This window comes from Hypanus sabinus, chromosome 8 (assembly GCF_030144855.1).
Source record: "Hypanus sabinus isolate sHypSab1 chromosome 8, sHypSab1.hap1, whole genome shotgun sequence".
Lineage (NCBI taxonomy): Eukaryota > Metazoa > Chordata > Chondrichthyes > Myliobatiformes > Dasyatidae > Hypanus > Hypanus sabinus.
The window spans coordinates 44,340,989-44,360,531 of record NC_082713.1 but is presented as its reverse complement, the minus strand read 5'-3'; the positions used below and the strand labels follow the sequence as shown (position 1 = coordinate 44,360,531).

Here is a 19,543-nt window from a genome sequence, read left to right as displayed (position 1 = left end):
GAAGTGTTGCCCTTTTGAAAAGGGAGTACATAAGAGCAGTGAAGGAGAAGAACAACCCTTAGCTTGGCAGCAGCTTGGATTCGAACTCGGGAACCTTCGCTCCAGTGTCCAGTGCTGATATTATTGCACCACCAAGCGGGACATATAACAGCACTGCTTAGAGGGTATTCAAAATAAGGACTGGTCACCTTGATAGGGCTATATCCCCCTCCCTGAATGATCAGTCGATATATTGAGAAATTGCATGTAGTGAGAATAATAGAGATGGGAGATTTCAATTTCAATTTCAATTTTCCTATTGTTGACAGGGGCAACCAGAGTTCCGAGATTTGGGATGGGGCAATATTACTGGAGAGAATTTTGGAAAAAAAGTCTACCATCACTTGGATAGTCAAGACCTGATCAGGAACAGTCAGCAACACACACAAAATGCTGGTGGAACGCAGCAGGCCAGGCAGCATCTATAGGAGAAGCACTGTCGACATTTTGGGCCGAGACCCTTCGTCAGGACTAACTGAAAAAAAAGATAGTAAGAGATTTGAAAGTAGGGGGAGCGGGAAATGTGAAATGATAGGAGAAGACCAGAGGGGGTGGGGTGAAGCTAAGAGCTGGAAAGGTGATTGGCTAAAGGGATACAGAGCCTGAGAAGGGAAAGGATCATGGGACGGGAGGCCTAGGGAGAAAGAAAGGGGGAGGGGGAGCACCAGAGGGAGATGGAGAACAGGCAGAGTGATGGGCAGGAAAAAAAAAACTGTGTCAGGGATGGGGTAAGAAGGGGATGAGGGGCATTAACAGGAGTTAGCGAAGTCAATGTTCATGCCATCAGGTTGGAGGCTACCCAACCGGTATATAAGGTGTTGTTCCTCCAACCTGAGTGTGGCTTCATCTTGACAGCAGAGGAGGGCATGGATAGACATATCAGAATGGGAATGGGACGTGGAATTAAAATGTGTGGCCATTGGGAGATCCTGCTTTCTCTGGCGGACTGAGCGTAGGTGTTCAGCAAAATGGTCTCCCAGTCTGCATCGGGTCTCACCAATATATAAAAGGCCACACTGGGAGCACCGGACGTAGTATACCACACCAGCCGACTCACAGGTGAAGTGTTGCCTCACCTGGAAGGACTGTCTGGGGCCCTGAATGGTGGTGAGGGAGGAAGTGTAAGGGCAGGTGTAGCACTTGTTCCGCTTACAAGGATAAGTGCCAGGAGAGAGATTGGTGGGAAGGGATGGGGGTTACGAATGGACAAGGGAGTCGCGTAGGGAGTGATCCCTGTGCAAAGCAGAAAGAGGGAAGGAGGAAAAGATGTGTTTGGTAGTGGGATCCCGTAGGAGGTGGCGGAAGTTACGGAGAATAGTCAGCACGTTTTTGTATGTGGGAGTTCATGAATCTTTTGAAGAGGTAACTAAGGGGATTGATGAAGTTCAGCAAGTAGATGTCATCTATGGTCTTTAGTAAGGCCTTTGACAAGGTCCTGCATGGTTTTCTGATCTGGAAGCAGGAGTTAATGATGGTAACAGGCAAAGAATGATTGTTGAAGGTTAATTTTCTGAGTGCAGGCCTGTGACTAATGGGGTACTCCAGGGGTCAGTATTGAGATCTGTTATTCATTATTTATGTAAATGATTGTACATGGCACATTAAGCAAGTTTGTTGATGATACAGAGTCGGGGGTCTTGTTGATAGTGAAGCAGATTGCAATGAATTGCAAAAATATCTTGTTCAGTTAGGGAAAGGGGCTGAGAAATGGCAAATGGATTTCAACTTAGACAGCTGAGAGGTGATGCATTTTGGACAATCAAACCAGGGAAGGATCTACATAGTACCCTGCGATTCCCTGACAAATACTGTGGAATTAGGACTTGGGCATAAAAATGCACAATCTGCTGAAAGTGGCTGTGCAAGTAGATGGGAGAGTGAAGAAGGCATTTAGCATATTGACCTTCATCAGTCAGGGCATCAAGTTTTGGCATATGGTTATTAAGTAAGTTGCTAGTAAGATGTACTTGGAGTACTGTGAACAGTTTTGGTTAACTGTTATAGAAAAGACATCAACAAACTGGAGAACATGCAGAAGAGATTTGAGTATGCTTCCAGGACTAGAGGTCCTGAGTTATTGGGAGAGGTTGGCTATGCTAGATCTTTATCACTTGGAGTGTAGGTGACCTCAACCGTTTATAACATCATAAGGGGTGTGGGTAAGGTGGACGGTCATAGACTTTCCCCAGGGTTACAGTCCAAAATAAGAGGATACAGATACAAGGTAAATGGAGAGAGATTTAAGAGGTCTTGGAGGTAACTTCATAGTTAGTGAAGTAGTGAATACCTGTGTTGAACTGCCGGAAGAAGTGGTTGAGGTAGGTACAACTGCAACATTTAAGAGGCATTTTGATAAGAATGTGGAGACGAGGTGGCTCCGGCTCTAGCTGAGAGGATGCTGTGGTCAGCATGGAGCAGTTGGGCCGAACAGCCTGATCCTGTGCTGCATTGCCCTGATTCCATAACTTGCAGCCCACTTTCATTTACATGAAAGAATAAATTAATACTTATGGCATCATGACATTATATAATGCAAGTTCATAGAACTTCACAGCACAGTTTCATGTCCTGGCTAGTCAGAGTTACTTATGCTAAGCCTACTTTCCAGCTCTCAATCAAAACTCGTAGCCTATAGCACGTTTATCATTCACATTGCTGCTTTTTCAATGTGATGAGGTTTCTGCCTTTTGGGTAAGTTCTTCACTCCCATCATTCCTTGGTTGAAATAGAATTCCTAAAATATTCTCTAATACTTCTACCAAAAACTTGAAATTCATGTGACCTTTCTATTAAGTGAAACATGTTCTCACTTTTATCCTCTCTAGGTTACACAATTTAATACATCTTGATTAACTCTTGCTTCAGGCTTCTTAGTTCCAATGGAAAAAAAATCAGTGTAATCACATTCTCCTCATCGTCAACATTCTCCAGCCTAGTAATGCTGTCATAGGTTTCCTCTGCAACCTCTCTGGTCCTGTTCTATCTATCCTGCAATACCGTCACCAGAAGTGGACATGGCTGCGCCCCAATTGCTGCCTTAACAAACTCAAGCTTTTCACCCATGCTCTTATATTTTGTGCCTTGTCTAATTAAGACGAGTCTCCCATGTGTGCCTATCTGACCGTTTTATCCCGGTCCAACCACCTTCAGCTATCTGTGGATTTATTGCTCTGCGCTCGGTATCCTAATACTTAATAGAAACATAGAAACATAGAAAACCTACAGCACAATACAGGCCGTTTGGCCCACAAAGTTGTGTTGAACACGTCTCTACCTTAGAAATTACTAGGCTTACCTATAGCCCTCTATTTTACTAAGCTCCATGTACCTATCTAAAAGCCTCTTAAAAGACCCTATCGTATCCGCTTCCACCACCGTTGCCGGCAGCCCATTTCACGAACTCACCACTCTCTGAGTAAAAAACTTACCTCTGACATCTCCTCTGTACATACTCCCCAGCACCTTAAACCTGTGTCCTCTTGTGGCAACCACTTCAGCCCTGGGAAAAAGCCTCTGACACAATCAATGCCTCTCATCATCTTGTATACCTCTATCAGGTCACCTCTCATCCTCCTTCGCTCCAAGGAGAAAAGGCCAAATTCCCTCAACCTGTTCTCATAAGGCATGCTCCCCAATCCAGGCAACATCCTTGTAAATCTCCTCTGTACTCTTTCTATGTATATATTAATGTATATACTCTTGTTTGATTTACCAAACTATTAGGAAAACAACATTCCAAAAAGAGAATAGTTTCATCATTTCATGCCTCATTCTCTTGTTTGCATGCCATTTATCCCTCATACCACTACCCCTTCTGTTTTCCAAGCTTCAGATAGTTTAATCATACTCTTTTACCTATTCTTCCTCTCTGCACTGCAACTCTGCCCTCGAGTCTTATTCATTTTGTAGAGCAACTAACTCTAAGCTGGACGGTTATTTATGAAAATCTAATGGTAAGATGGTGGTGTGTTCGGACACAGCAGTTACAGGGCCAAACAAAGATGCCATTGATTTGTTTAACGTATTTTTTTATGGTCACTCTGGTGGACATTTAAGAACTTAGAGTACTGCAGGTCTACCCTATCAGCGAGCTTCCTGTTGATGGAGGAATTGAAAGAACAAGACTTGGTGTGGACTGTGACGCTCCCTGCGACAGAGAGGAGTTGGTCCACAAAGGAAATGACCAGTCTAACAGTGAATAATCATCTCAGTCGCTTTTCCTATGATCACAAGACCCTGCTGGACATTGCTGGTTTGGAATAGTGCAAGTCCAGTTCATCAGTTTATTGGCAAACGGTGTGAGGAGCCGCGTGGCCTTGGACCTAATGAGGACTAGGCCTCAGACCATGGTGTAACTTGTTTGCAGCCCCCAGAGAGAAGTTTGGAGTCGGGCACTTCACTGGAGTGCCGGAGGTCATATGGAGCAATGTCCTACTGGAGTCCGTGCTGCTGCCCAGTGTTCACTTGGCAGAAGACAAGCTATATTGTGTTCGACTTCAGGCCGCTGCCACATTCCTGCACTCAGGGACGGGCTATATATATTTTTTGTGTCATGGTATTTTACTGCTATTTTACATGTGCCCTATGTGTGTTTTGCTGTGTATGACTAATGCTGCTGTGTTTTGCACCTCAACCCCAGAGTAATGTCTCATTTGACTGTATTGATGGACATTCATGTCTGGTTGAATGACAATTAAACTCCAATTTGAACTTGAAAAGAGTATGGATAGAAGATTAAGCAGTGATGAAGAAACGTTTCACAAACTCAAACTAAAAATGTAGATAATTTGGATGAATTTCTAAATTCCAGCAAAGTGTTCGATAGCCAGGGCAGCAGGAAGGAGTAGGCTTGGCTTTACCCATGAAAGTGCCGTCAAGTTTGGCTACAGAGATGTGCATGCAAATAGTGCAGATTACAGAATAGTGTTGACGGGAATATGCAAAGAATGCTTGTGGTATTTGTAAAATTGGTACAAAGTCAAGTGGCACAGAGGAGCTCAACACCAATTTTGTCAGAGTAGTGTGCAGAGCTTGGAATGCATCTCTTTCAGCAAGAAGCTGGTGGGTAACTCCATTAGCACATGTTCTCCCAACCATGATGCATGTTCTGCTGCCAGTTTCTCACCCTTCAATGTGCAGTTTCTGATTACCTTCTGATCCCATCTGTGGATCGTGTTGATATACTGCATAAGCTGATATTCTAGTCATGCAAGGTGTGTTTGCTACTGTGCTAGCACAGCTCCTTCTCATCCAAGCTGAACCATGTTGGCGACCGAAAGCAGGGTGTTTAACCATATTTGCAGGGTGTCACAACAGCCCGGCAACCCAGCCAAAGATTGCTCATGTTGAGGTGCGTCATGGGAAGGTGTCAGCAGTTCAATGCATCACTCAGGAAGACAGCATTCATGAGTGCATCTCCAAACATCACCAAACCCCTTGATGTTCCTTGTCACCTTTGCAAAATGTTGCTGTCTGACACCACTGAAATAGCATTGGACTGAGGCATGTCACAGCCGGAGATATAGAAGTCAAGAAAAAAGGAACACAAAAATAGAGTTTCATTGACATTTCAATGAGATAAGCCATGAGTTATAAATTTGCTTTGGAATATTAGTTTACGTTGACTTTTACTTCTGGATTACGAGCACTCTGATAGTAATGGGAATTTTTAAGTCATAGAGTCATGGAAAGAGATACAGCATGGCCCACCAAGTCCATGCTAATTATCACCACCCATCTACACTAAATCTTCACTTCGTATTTTCCCAACCCCACCCCCTCTTCACTGAGCTACAAACAACCTACAATGGCCAATTAACTCAGCAACCCAATCGTCTTTGGGATGCGAGAGAAAACTCACATGGTCACAGGGAAAGTGTGCACACTCCACGCTGAGAGTGGTGACACTTTTACCGTGTGGCCTGGTATGGCAATTTCAAAGTGCAGGAATGTAAGGAGCTGCAGAAAATAGTGGACTTAGCCTAATGCTTCAGATGCACATCCCTCCCCATAATTGATAGTATTTACAGGAGGCATTGCCTCAAGAAGGCAACAAACAACATCAAAGATCCCTGTGATTTGTGCAATATGATCACAGTTATCATTAGTCAAGAAATGCAGAAACCTAAAGACCTGCAACACCAGGTTCAAGAAACAGTTATTGTACTTGACTTCTACCATTTAGTTCTTGAAACAACCTCTACAAACCTAAACATTACCTCAGTACAGCAACACTATCGCTATTTTGACCACTTTGCACGAGTATGAATTTCTTTTTGTTCTAACTGTCCTTCCTTGTATAATTTATATTTTTCTTATGAATATTGTGTCTCGAACGCTATGTGCTTGTGATTCTGCTGTAAGTAAGTTTGCTTCCTATCACGGTAACAGTGGCATAACTAAACTTAGAAAATATTCAGCTTGTCTTAATGCTGATAATTAATAATAACAAATGGTCATAAGTTCTTCAAGGAAGGAAAACTGCTCATCCTTATTTAGTTTAACACTTGTATGATTGGATTCAAATATATTGCTGACCCGTAACTGCCCCCCCCCCCCCTTGGTGACAATCAATTAAGGATGGACACAGCTCACGAATAGTTTTAAAAATTATGTTGTTAATGGATACGCTTTGTTGACCTGCAGCTTTCCTCTGTTTTCTCTGGTGACTCAACATCCAAGCGGACTGTCACAGAATGAGGTCAATGAGATAGCAGCTGAGAAACTGGGATGGGTGAGTATGTTTCACTGCCAATAGTCAAACAGCAGGTGAACATCGATTTTGGGTTTCAGTACATCCCAGTGCTAACATGTGGTGTTCACAAAGTTTCCTGCTGGGGCCTGCCTCATTTTCAATTTTCAATTTGGGAATATTGTAGCTCTCAGCAGCCAGAATCCTTCAGTAACTCACTTTTTCTGTTTGCATCAGAACTGACCAGATATGTGAAATTATCCATCTGTAATGTTGACTCAGTGTTTCAAGTATAATCTGCCTTGGGTAGGGAGGGCAATTGCTGAATTAAATTTGAAATAATTGCATTCACTCCTTTCTAATTATATTACTCAATAATAAAAAAAATCAGTTTGTTTTCAATCAGCTTGTAGTCTCTATTCCAGACAGCTTTACTAAGAGGCAAAGGTGGTGCTCTGAAACACTAGCATTCTACTCATGCAAGAATCTGTCCATACCTAGACATTCTCTTAGATGACATCCAGTAGGAATTGGTTTCTGAGCACCCATAATTATTTAATGACTACAGTATAATCTCAGCCGGACTCAGTAAAATTCCGCATTGCAACTGATGATGAAAATCAGTTTCCCAGATAACAAAGCAATTAAAAAAAACCCTATACTTTCAGAACGGGTTACCAATTTCTATATCTGTAATACTCTTGAGGCAATAATGGTTTCATTTGTCTTTGCATGCAAAGGACTATCTTGGAGGCAAACACTTCATGGTGCCGCATCATTCATGTCAACATTTCATCTTTATTGCCTGAAGTTAACAGTGAAGAAACTGATTAGCTTTTTCTTACCCAGGACACCAACACGGTAGTTGAGTGTGATAACAATGACATTGCCATAGCTTGCCAATATGCTGCCATCAATCATATTTCCTGTTCCTTCCATGTATGAGCCTCCATGAATATATACCATTACCGGTTTGGGCCCACTGTCACGAATATCTGCAAGAAAAGGACAACAGAGAAGCGAAGTGACACTGCGCTCAGGTTTCAGCCATGATGAAAACAAGTGTGGTTTGAATAATGGATATGAACACATTCTGATCACTGGAAACCTGCAAAGTTTTGATAAAAGGCATCAACATATTGCCTAATACCAATATGCTGTAAGCACTGGGCACTAGGTGACTGTAATTATGAGGCACCAACTCACCAGAACATGACAGTCATTGGGTGCTCAAAACTGCAATCACCAGGCGTAAATGTGCCACAGTGGGAGCCAATGCATGATAGGCACTGGACAATAGTACATCTCAATCAACAGGCATAAGTAAATGTGCCAGCAGACATACTACAGACACCAAGTTTTAAGTTTTGGGCTAACAGGGTAGTGTGGTGAAACATTTATATTTAAAAAATACTCAAATATTGCAGGTGAATACAGATAGTATTCAGTCACAATTTAAAAGAAGATTAAATTTATATTTGACATAGCTCACTCTCATTGATAGTTCCCTGTTCAGTGTGTAATCAGAGGATATGAACGAACAGGTCATCACTCTTCCAAATCTGACTAGAGCAGTTACTTTCAGTATTTCATTTGGCTTTTACAGTTTTCTTTGAGTTTAAAGGTGGCATTTAGCACTACAGAATATTGATACTCCAATTCTGCAGCTTTGTTAGAATACTCACCAACAATTCCAAATGTACTTCTCATTTAGAATTGTCCTAAGATTTAAAATTCCTTAATTTCAGTCAACAGGTGTGTATGCTGTAACTGGCAATTTAGAACCAATTCTGTGAGAAAATACTGTAAGTATAGCCACAGACAGATTTCATTATTCAAAACTTTAACAATTTTATCACTGTCATTACATAACCACATTGTGCTGCAGTTACTTGCTGAAGGGCAGTATTCAGCAGCATTATGTCTATTTTTGTCAAGAACAAAAGTCTCAGCTGGGCAAGGAAATACCAAAATTTATCAAGGGTGGTAGCTCTTGCCTAGAGGAGAGGACCCACGCAAAAGACTGGAAAAAGTCAAGTTATCCTGAAATAGATTACAGACAAAGATATAATAATGGTTTTCTAAGGGTGTGTCGCAGGAGGAAAAATGGAAAGATCTTTTTCTGTAAAGAATAAACCAATTTATTTTTTTGCTTTTGTCGACGGGCAACATTTATGTCTGTTAGGTCTGATGGGAACAAAATCCAGTTACCTTTCAATATAGCAGTGAACTGGTGTTTGTGTTTTCAATTTGAATTATTCAAGAATTACTGCCCCTCCTTTCCCTCACTTAGGTACCTGGTTGTCTGCAAATACTGTTTGTCTGCAGTATTTTTACATGCACAACAGATATTGAACACCAAAGTGTGGACGCATAGAACATAGGCAAGGGTAGAGGGGGTTTGCACAGAGATGAGGGTTAGAAAACCTCTATGGATATCAAATAACAGACAACAGCCAATGTTGAAACGGAATGAATGATGGAGCGGACATGAAATTCCATTATTGGCTGCCTCTTTTGTCGTTCACAGATGCAGTCTGTTACTTACCTGGGAAATATTCTGTTTCATGTACCGTTCTTTCATAGCCCACCTTGCTTTATCATTCTGACAAAGATACCTAAGAGCTCGGCCTTTTCACATTGTGGACTAAAGAGTCTGCCTCAAAATCATCCTGAAAAGGTCTTTAGAATCAGCAGTGAAGATGGCACAGAGTTAGGAAACTAGGAATTCCTTCTGACAATGAAGGAAGTTTTTTGTACCAGTGGCCATGTATTTTGCTGAAGTATTTCATACTGTAACATTGAATTTATCAGGATTTAATATATAGTTTATCAAGTGAAACAAAGACAAAATTATAAGGAAACTAACTCTGTATCTGATATCTTTCTTCGTGAGTGACCATACTAATCAGCAGCTATGCTGAAGTCCACATAAAGCAGAATAAAGCAAGTAGTGAGGTCTAACCAGGATATTAATTGATAGATAATGAAGACACGACATTTATTAATTGACTTAAGACTTCCATTAAGCTGGGTGGGGACTCTGCCGAATGCACATGCAATGCTATAGTTTGAGTTTCAAAGCAAGGACATATGCAAAAAAGGAGGTGAAGATTGCAACGGTGCAGTTTTCAGACCGATGTTCCTGAACATCCTTCCTTTATTCCCTTTTGTAGAACTAAACAGCATTTTCCCAACAATAATTTGCAATGCAATTAACCAATACGAAGGTTACGCCATACGGCAGGTAATTTACACCTTCAAAGTGTGGGAGGAGTGATCCACTCTCCCTTTTAGCACCCAATCTGTGAAGGTGAAAATTATCCCTGAAGGTTACAGCAACATAAAATGTCTCTTCTCCCACAAGCTGAGCAATGAGGGAAGCTGATACTACATCATCACATTGAGAACACCCAGAACTCACCATGACCAGCAGGACATGCCTCTTATCTTCAATATTTACACATGGATTACCACTGATACACTTTTCAAAGATTCATATTTACACATGTAATTTCCTTAGGGGCCTTAACATTCTTATGATTGACAATATGATGTTATAGTCATCTCTTTCTCTTTCCTCTCCTACATCTTTTGGTCCAATCGCATGTTGAGATTTATTGCCTGTCACAACAACCTTTTCCCCTGAGATAAATGGTTATGCTTTTTAGCCACTGCAGTCTGCTCAAGCAGTTTTCACTCAGCCAGGTTACAAAACCTTTAAAACATACTTTAGGTGTTTTTCTCTATTTGTGTATTTTATTATTAACTTCAGGTAGTAGCTGATGCACACACTGTATTTTCAAGGATCTCTACAAGAGGCCATCAATTGCTTTATTTTAATGCTGCGTGCATGATCAAAAACAGCATGCAGTGTCAAGTGACATGCACGATTAATCCCAGCAGTTCAGTGCCAAACAAATCATTAAAGGAGGCAGCATGGTACACTGTTTAATTACATTGCTCTGGAAGTTTGGAGTGCTGGAGTGGCAGACAAACATTATATCAACATCGTCCTGTTCATGAGGCAAATACTATCAGCACTGTATTGTTGTTTATTGGATCTTCAGGTTATACCACAGAAACACACACACTCACACTCCCACACACCATCTCTGCTCTCTCTCTTTCTAACGTACACACAGACAGATTTCTCGAGACACTAAATATTTAGATTCAAATTAAACACTTAACTAATCCAAATTTATAGTTGAGAAAAGGTCCTACAGTATATGGCCTTGACCTTTATGATGAAGGATTCAAAGAGGGTGAGACAATTATCTTTTAATTACACACCATTCTTGTGCAAATGAAATATAATTCAATTCAAACGTTCACAATGTCATTATATTTAAGAGTTATTTTTGTGGATACACTTTGGGCATGAGCTTGAGAAAGGATCTGGTATGTTGAGATGTATTAGATAAGAACAAATTTTGTTTTCAATTTCTCCCTGGGTTATTGAAAGAAACAAGTGAGGGAACCCTATTAAATCAGTGTAGCAACTGTATTTTATTGAGAACAGGAGGCTGTACACTCTAAGTCTCCAGTTTTATAAAGACAGCCAACACAAGCTGGAGTGCTCTGTTTAGAACCAGGGAGCTTCTTTACACTGACTAATACTTTTGAGTGTCAAAGGATTTTTATCTGTCCAGCCTCCCAGGAGGGTAATGATCTGTACATTGGATAGTTTTAGAAAGAAGGGAAAAGATGCTTTTACTGAAGCTTATGCAAGAGAAAACCGCAAATAACTTCATAGTTTAAAACACAACTGAAGCAGAGGGGTGTCTTCAGCTCTCCAGACAGTGAGACAGCCAGACTGTTTTCAAATCTTGCTAAATGCTGTAGCTTTCATTTCACGGTGATGTAACTTTTGTTTCAGCCACATGGATACATATATGAATCAATAAACCTTTCAATTTTTAAGACATTTATTGCATGGAAAAATGTGCTGAAGGATTAAGAAAAGAAAGTGCAAGGATACATGCACACTGTCATCTTAAACATCTCCCCAAAAAAGAAACTTAAAATCAAGAAATTTTAAAAAAGATTCTGTTCTGCAAACATGCACCACTTTCGAGCACCGTGAAATACCTTCATCTTCATCGCCATCATTATCAGCAAGATCATCGCCCTGTTTCTTTGCGTTGGCTCCTAGAATCGAAATGAGGAAAGACAAGGTGAAAGGAAACAAAAGAATTCAAAAATATACGTCTGTGAACACCATTCTCTCAAAGATTATTCCAGAAACAATCGGTAATGTTCGCTTAACTAAATATATCCCTCATCCCAAAAATATCAACTTCTATGAAAACAGTCTGAATGCATGTAATCAAATAGAAAACTTAATGTGTAATATCAATCTACTGGTCCAAGGGAATAGCAGGCCCAGCTCTCTGCCTGAGAACTCTGATAGCCCTTTGCACACTTGCTATCTGGCAGTGCACTCAATAAACTTATGACAAGACAACTGTTTACTCAGAAATTGTACAGCAAAAATACCATAGGTGTTAGAAATCTGAAATAAAACAGAAAATACAAGTGATACTCAGAAAGTCAGGAAGCATTTGCAAAGGGAGAAACAGAGTTAAACTGAACTATAAACAACATTTCTCTCTCTTCAGAAATGTTGTCGGCCTTGTTGAAAAGCTCAAGTATTTTCTGTTTTTGTATCTGTTAACTCAGTCCTAATTACAATCTATCCAACTATAGATCCTAGCCAAGTAATAGCATCTGGTAAAGCTGGACATTATGTCAGCTGCAAGCCCCTGTTAGAGCACCAGTTCACATCTTTTTATTCATGTGAAATAATACTGCATACCCTCATTTCCAAGCCATGACCTCACCCTGTATTTAGTTGATAATCAGAGATTTGGGTAACATTTCTGACATGGCATTTGATTTCCATTCATGATTCTAATAACAATCAGAGGTTGTTAAGGGGGTGAATACAGGATACTGCTATTAACCAGAAACAACTGTAGCAGTCACATAAATAAATGTTCAGAAGGACTGTTCGAATTCTGCATTTAGTCACTCACCTATTGCCTCTGCAAAGTCGGTCCTTCATCTACAAGGTACACGTTAGAAAAGGGTTTGAATATTCCAAAAATACTCAGGTAACTTGATACCATCTAGAATCAAACAATGCACTTGATAGGATTTCAATTCAACACCTAAGTATTTACTTCCTCCATCACTGATGCACATTGATGACAGTTTGAACTAACTGCAGAATGAATAATTGCAACTTGTCAAAACTTGCTCAATGTTTCATGTTTATTTTTTTAAAACCTGTAAATTTAGCACCTGGAAAGAATAGGGACGCTGATGTGCATAAATTGACCATGTGAAAATTGCTTTCCAAATCACACGTAGTCAAGACATGGAAACATATGGCTGCATTTCTACTTAGGAAAAAAATTGGAACTTTTTATATCCTCAGTGGATCTGTGTAAACATATTTTACCACAAGAGCTGTAATGACTCAAAAAGGCATTCACAATCACCTCAAGTGTAATTATAGATTGGCAATAGATTCAGAACTTGACCACCTAAGTTCATATTCACAGCATGAAAGTATTATTTTTCTAACATACCTTGGCCCTGTCTGTCCTTATCTCATAGTCAGACCTGCAACTTCTCCAAACTCAAAAGGTCTCTAGTAATATGAAATTTCTTAGCCTCCAGGACATCTGGGTAAACTCCAGGTCTGAGGCTCTAACTGTCTCCTCTAACCAGTTGCCAGCAAATTCACCTCCAGAGCACCAGGTACAGTACAAAGGCAGTACGTCAACCACTACTCATCGACGGTGGCGGGGGGGGGGGGGGTGGGTGATGAGGAGCAGAAACTGTAGGTGGGGAGGTGGTAATTGTAGTAGGCTGTGCCAGAAGATGGTGGGCTCAACTGATAAGATTTTCCTGATAACCTGTGCTGGACTCATGTCACGGTGGTTTACTGCAATTCCATATTTGATTCCATTAGAATCAACTGAACCAAATTTCTGAAATGGAGTATAATGCACAGCTTAAGCTCAGCAGCACTTATGGAGACTGCAGAGATCAACATGTTTTGTGTGGAGAGAAAAAAATCAGAGCTTCAGATATAAAAAGTATTTCCAAGTGTTAGTGAGTTCTGTCACGGCCCTTTCATAAAATGCTAGTCATTAGCTAGTTTGGAGCAGCATGTTAGCTTATTGGTGAGGGTAACACCATTAAGGAGCCAGTGAACAAGGTTTAGTTCTGCCACTGTCTGTGAGGAGTTTGTACGTTCTCACCTTGACTCTGTGACTTTCCTCCAGATGCTCTGGTTTCCTCCCACATTCCAAAGATGTACTAGTTAGTAGGTTAATTAGTTGAGTGGGTATAATTTCGTGGCATGGGCTCATGGGGTCAGAAAGACCTGTTACCGTGCTGAACCTCAAAATTAAAAAAAAAATGCTTGCTTGGGAGCGCTGCAGATTTGAAGAGTTCAGGAAGCAAGACACATGGAATTGTTTGTTTTTGATTTAAATGGAGTTTGTGGCCTGGGTCAGTGAAATGCAAATGTTCACAGGTGTGCTCTTAGTTCCGATAAATGAGCACTTGCACTTGTTTTGATGTTGACAGCCATTGATGCAATTATTCTGAAATGAAAACAGAATATCAGGAGTGGAGAAGAGGTTACAAATGCTTCCTCAACTTTCCAGTAACAACTGAATCAGCTGTGAGCATCTGGCTGCTTCTATTTCCACATACAGCCATAATAATGCTCACAGCTAAGTGCACACTGCACAGTATCTTATCTTCATTCTCAATCGTGATTCTCTGCCTTGGGTCCAGCAATGTGTTTAGACTGTTGTAGTGTATTTTGCTTGGAATGCTATATTCTGCAAGATGATATCACTGTGCCTGACTTGTGCTCTACAGCTATTTCACTGTATTCAGAACAAATCCTCCTGCATACATAATTTCCTCTTAGGTGCCAGACTTAGTGAAAATTCCTACAATGATTCAGAAGATAATGATGCATGGAATCCTGTGTGAATTGCTGGTTTGGACTGGCTTGATTATAGAAGACGAGAGGAAGGAAAGAAGGTTGTTACTCCTGCTGGAGGTCCGTGGCTGCTGGTGTTTTGCAAAGATCAGTACTGGGACCTCTGGTATTTGTCATCTAGATATCAATGATTTGAATGAAAATGTTGATGGATAAATTAGTGAGCTTGTTGTGAATGACACCAAAATTGGTGGAGTTATGGAAGGTATAAAGGGCTATCAAACATGACAGCAGAATTTAGATCAGTTACAGTTATGAACAGAGAGATGGCAGATGGAGTTTAAACAGGGCAAGGGTACAATTCCACTGTGGGAGGACAAATGGAATTAGGAAGTATACAGTTAATGGTAGGTCCTTTTATAGCATTGAGGTACAAAGAGAATTTGGGATAAACGTCCATAGCTGAAATTGGCTATGCAAGTGCATATGGTAGTAAAGAAGGCATGTAGCATGCTTGCCTTCATTCGCAGGGGAGTTGAGAATAAGTTGGAGAAAATCGTGCTGCGATTACATAAAACTTTAGTCAGACCACACTCGGAGTATTAGGTACAGTTCTGGTGGCCTCAGTTTGGGAAGGTTGTAGAGATCGTGTCAGTGGGTATTGATGGTGTAGAAGGAGTTGCTGTCTGGATTAGGAGGTATGATCTATAAGGAAAGGTTGGACAAACTGAAGTTGTTCTCCCTAGATGATTGGAGGATGTAAGGAAACCTGATCACGATATTTTTAAATTATGAGAAACATAGATGGGATCTTTTGGCCTGGAATAGGTCACCAGGGGTAATAGTGGAAGCAGGTCATTTGGCGGCGTTTCAAAGGTTTTTTGATAAATACATGGATATGAAGGAAGTGGAGGGACATGTGGACGATCCACAGGACGAAGACATTTATTGTAAGTTGGCATCAAGTTTGGCACAAAATCATGGGCTGAATGGCCTGATCAGTGCTGAATTGTTATATTCTATGAAAATAAACATTAAGGTTATTGCAGGGAGAATAATTTGCAAACAAGAGAATTAACAATAATAATTTTCCCCACCCAGCTTCAAAAAGCAGTGCTTGGCTCAATTGCAACTACAATGTGGCTCAACTTTTGCAGCCGTACGTTATCTCTGGACAAAATATTAAAGATGAACTTTTATGTTGATGTTAAGTAAAGTATTAAAAAATATAGTTTCTTTTCCTGAAGAAGGATTGAAATACAAAACTACATACTGTTCCCATGGTATCTTAACCCTGGAAGAAATAACATAGTTAACAAAAATAACATGTTACCCAATAGTAATGTGAGTGGTTTCAAAAATTCTAAGGGGTCCAATCTTGGAGGTAGCACAGCTAATTCAACATATTCTAACAATGCTTCAGAGATCAGGAATAGCAATAAATGGTGTCTGTTATAGCCTCACAGCAGCAGCAAGTATAATAATGTTCTGACTGCCACTTTAGCAGAATGGGGAAGTGAAAAGCTGGAATGACATTCACTAAATCTTCCTCTGCACCAAGGGATGAATTTCCATCTGCAGAAATGTGTGGTTGGTGTTATTTCCAAAGATAATAATAGCATAAGGGACAGCTGCTAAAACCCATCAATGTACACACAATAACGACATGACTATGTGTTGACCCCATTTAGGAGGAGCAGGTTGTCAACCTCAAAATGTTAATCAGACAACACAACAATAATAATAGTTTTTGATTTGTTTTCCCCAGTCTTCCTAGAACTTACTAGTGAAAGCAAGGCGTGACTGTTAATAAGGAGCAGGTATGACAAAGGTCAGTCAGTATGAAATCTCAGCAACGTTTGCATAGCTCGAGTCCACAGAAACTTGGCTCACAGTACTTGTGCTGTAAGATTTTTCTTCTGACAACTTAAAGGTTTGCACATCTGATCTGCACAACAGAATGCTGATCAACCATATCAGGATGGTGCACTGATGTATTGTGTTAGTTTCAACTTCAGATGTGAACCAAAATGGCCAACAACAGAAGCAGCAATAACATCATCTCCATCAGCACAAGAGGATAGTGTCTGGACCAGAAAAAGCATGAACAATTGCTGCTTTTAGATCCTGAAGTGTGCAGGAGAGAGGAAGATAATAGCAAGGTACATATGCAAGAAGCCATCTCAAATAAACTTGGAAATAAATTGTAAACTCTCAAATGATTTGGATCAGGATATGCCAGCAGCTGTACATTCTTTCAAAGTAAATACACTCACCGTTAAAGTTGGGGCATACATAAGAATCAGGGCTCTATGTCAGGTAGCAAATGCTTTGTCTGACAATGGAATATAATTTTTGGAAGGTTCAAGTGAGGAAAGGAAAAGAGATTTGAGGAACTCTTTATTTTTCTTGATTTATTATCCCTAAGGGTATGGAAATAGAACCAATTAATGCCTTCACCGGGGAAATTAATGTGTCTCGACAGAGAATAATTTGCAAAACTATAGTAAAGACTATAGCAGAATCAATGGGCCGAATGGCCTAGTTCTGCTCCTGTGTCTTGTGATCGTATGGAAAAGAAAGAGAAATAATGATATAAATAGGATTGTTTTACTGGGAATCAACATAGAATTGGACAAAATTTTCTTCCTTACTGTGACAAAACTGCAGAAAACTAGAAAATAGAAAATATGGTTCAAAATTTCATCAAAACCGATGTTAAATCATACAGTGATTCTATCTGTACTGTGTGATATAATGGGATGAATGCAGACATATAGCGTATGTCCATTTCTCATTTGTTGTTCGTACTGCACAAGTTATCTCATGCCCCAAAGATTGTATCTGCCTCTGGACAGCTATAGATAGAGCAATCATTTGCTGTGGTTCTTATGGATAAGCTGTCAATCTATAAGGATAATAGCCAAGAGCCTGACAGTGGTGAGACCATGGATCTGAAGAGCCTTCATTTACCCTTGTTGAAGCCAAAATAAAAGGAAAAATAAGGATTCATAATTGCATATTTGTGTAAGGCAGTATGTATATATATATATTTATAGTGTATGTTTTATACTGTTTTTGATGAAATTTTGAACCATATTTTGAGTACATTTTTGCCTTGCCAATCTTTGTCTCTGGTTTTTGGCTGATGGTCTTTTTGGCAACTGCCCTAAATTCCGCGTGCTGAATATTATGGTTTCTGCTGAAGCAAATCAACCAGTATCTGTGAAAAGTTGGATAGATCTGAAGGGAAATGGATTGTTGGAATCTGTGTGAAATTTTCTGGGCAGCAAAGTGGTCTATTGGTGATCCAATAGCTACACAATGTTTCATTTATATCCGAGGATGTGAACGAGAATAAATTTGCACTCATGTTTGGAGCAATGAATGTTTGGGATCATTGCAGGAGTTTCTCTGGGGAGTGCACATAACTCACTAGTCTATGACTGCTTTGTCTCCGGCCAGATTAGGTGCACCTTTTGATCCAGCATTGGGGGTCATGACTCCTGTGCCTATTTGTCCCCACCTGTAAAGCATAATTCTCAACTCTACAGTGCAAATGTGTTTATTGAATCAGCTTACCATCGCATGGTCCAGCCTGAACCTGATGTAATATTTAGACTTTAAGACCATAAGGTATAGGAGAAGAATTAAGCTATTAGGCCCATCAAGTCTATTGTTTACTTTCTAAGCTCATCATGGCTGATCCATTTCCCTCTCAGCCCCAACCTTCTGCCTTCTCCCCATATCCCTTCATCCCGACTATTCAAGAATCCATCAACCTCTGCCTTAAGTATATTCAATGACTTGGCCTCCACAGCCGCCTGTGGCAACGAATTCCACAGATTCGCCACCCTCTGGCTAAAGAAATTCCTTCTCATCTCTGTTCTAAAAGGTTTCCCCTCTATTCTGACCATGTGTTCTCTGGTCTGAGACTCCTCAATCATAGGAAGCATCCTCTCCACGTCCACTCTATCGAGCCCTTTCAACATTCAATAGGTTTCAATGACATCCCTCTTCATTCTTCTGAACTCCAGTGGGTACAGGCCCAGAGCCACCAAACACTCTTCATATAAAGAGCAAACACGAGGAAATGAGGAACTCTTCATATAATAAGCATTTCAATCCTGGAATCATTTTTGTGAAGCTCTCCAATATCAACACATCCTTTCTTAGATAAGGGACACAAAACTGGTCACAATACTCTAAGTGAGGCCTCATCAGTGTCTTAAAAAGCCTCAAGGTTACATCCTTGCTTTTAGGTTCTAGTCCGCTCAAAATGAATGTGAACATTGCATTTACCTTCCTCACCACTAACTCAACCTGCAAATTAATCTTTAGGAAATGCTGCATGAAGACTCCCACCCCATTGCACCTCAGATTTTTGAATTGCCTTTCCACTTAGTAAATAGTCCACATGATTTTCCACACTTTGTAGCTTGTTTCTTTTTTAACTGCACATTCCAATTGAATTCCACTCTTCTGTGTCCTGCTAGACCTTGAACTATCTGCTAATGTAAACAGCTGTATTTATCACATTTAAGGCAACCATGACCTTGTTCACCTCTACTAAATCTTCTCTCAAACTTTTTTGGTCCGAAGAGAACAGCTTCTCCAGTCTAATCTAAAAGCTGAAATCTTTCAAACCTGGAATCAGTCTAGTGTTTCTTTTCCTCACCCTTTCATGAATCTTCACATCCTCTCTGAAATCTGGTGAGCAGAATTAGATGACTGCACTCAGTTATGTCTTAAACAGTGTTTTATAAAGCTTCAACATGACTCTAATTACCTTTATGAACCCCAGGATTTCAAATACTTTAGTTATTTTCTTAAAATGT

The 19,543-nt window shown here is 40.3% G+C and overlaps 1 protein-coding gene across 4 annotated transcripts in view; it reads right to left on the bottom strand.

Annotated features, from left to right (window-relative positions):
• nlgn3a (neuroligin 3a) overlaps window positions 1-19,543 on the bottom strand; it is a 292,883-nt gene that overhangs the window by 109,619 nt on the left and 163,721 nt on the right. For 3 of the 4 annotated variants that reach the window (XM_059977047.1, XM_059977043.1, XM_059977044.1), the window contains 2 exons: window positions 11,825-11,884; window positions 7,576-7,725 (listed from right to left, as the gene is read on the bottom strand). In XM_059977047.1, the coding sequence (XP_059833030.1) occupies window positions 7,576-7,696 (121 nt within the window). In that variant the 5' untranslated portion in view covers window positions 7,697-7,725; window positions 11,825-11,884. The remainder of the gene's footprint in view (window positions 1-7,575; window positions 7,726-11,824; window positions 11,885-19,543) is intronic. The other variant, XM_059977045.1, reaches the window with a different exon arrangement.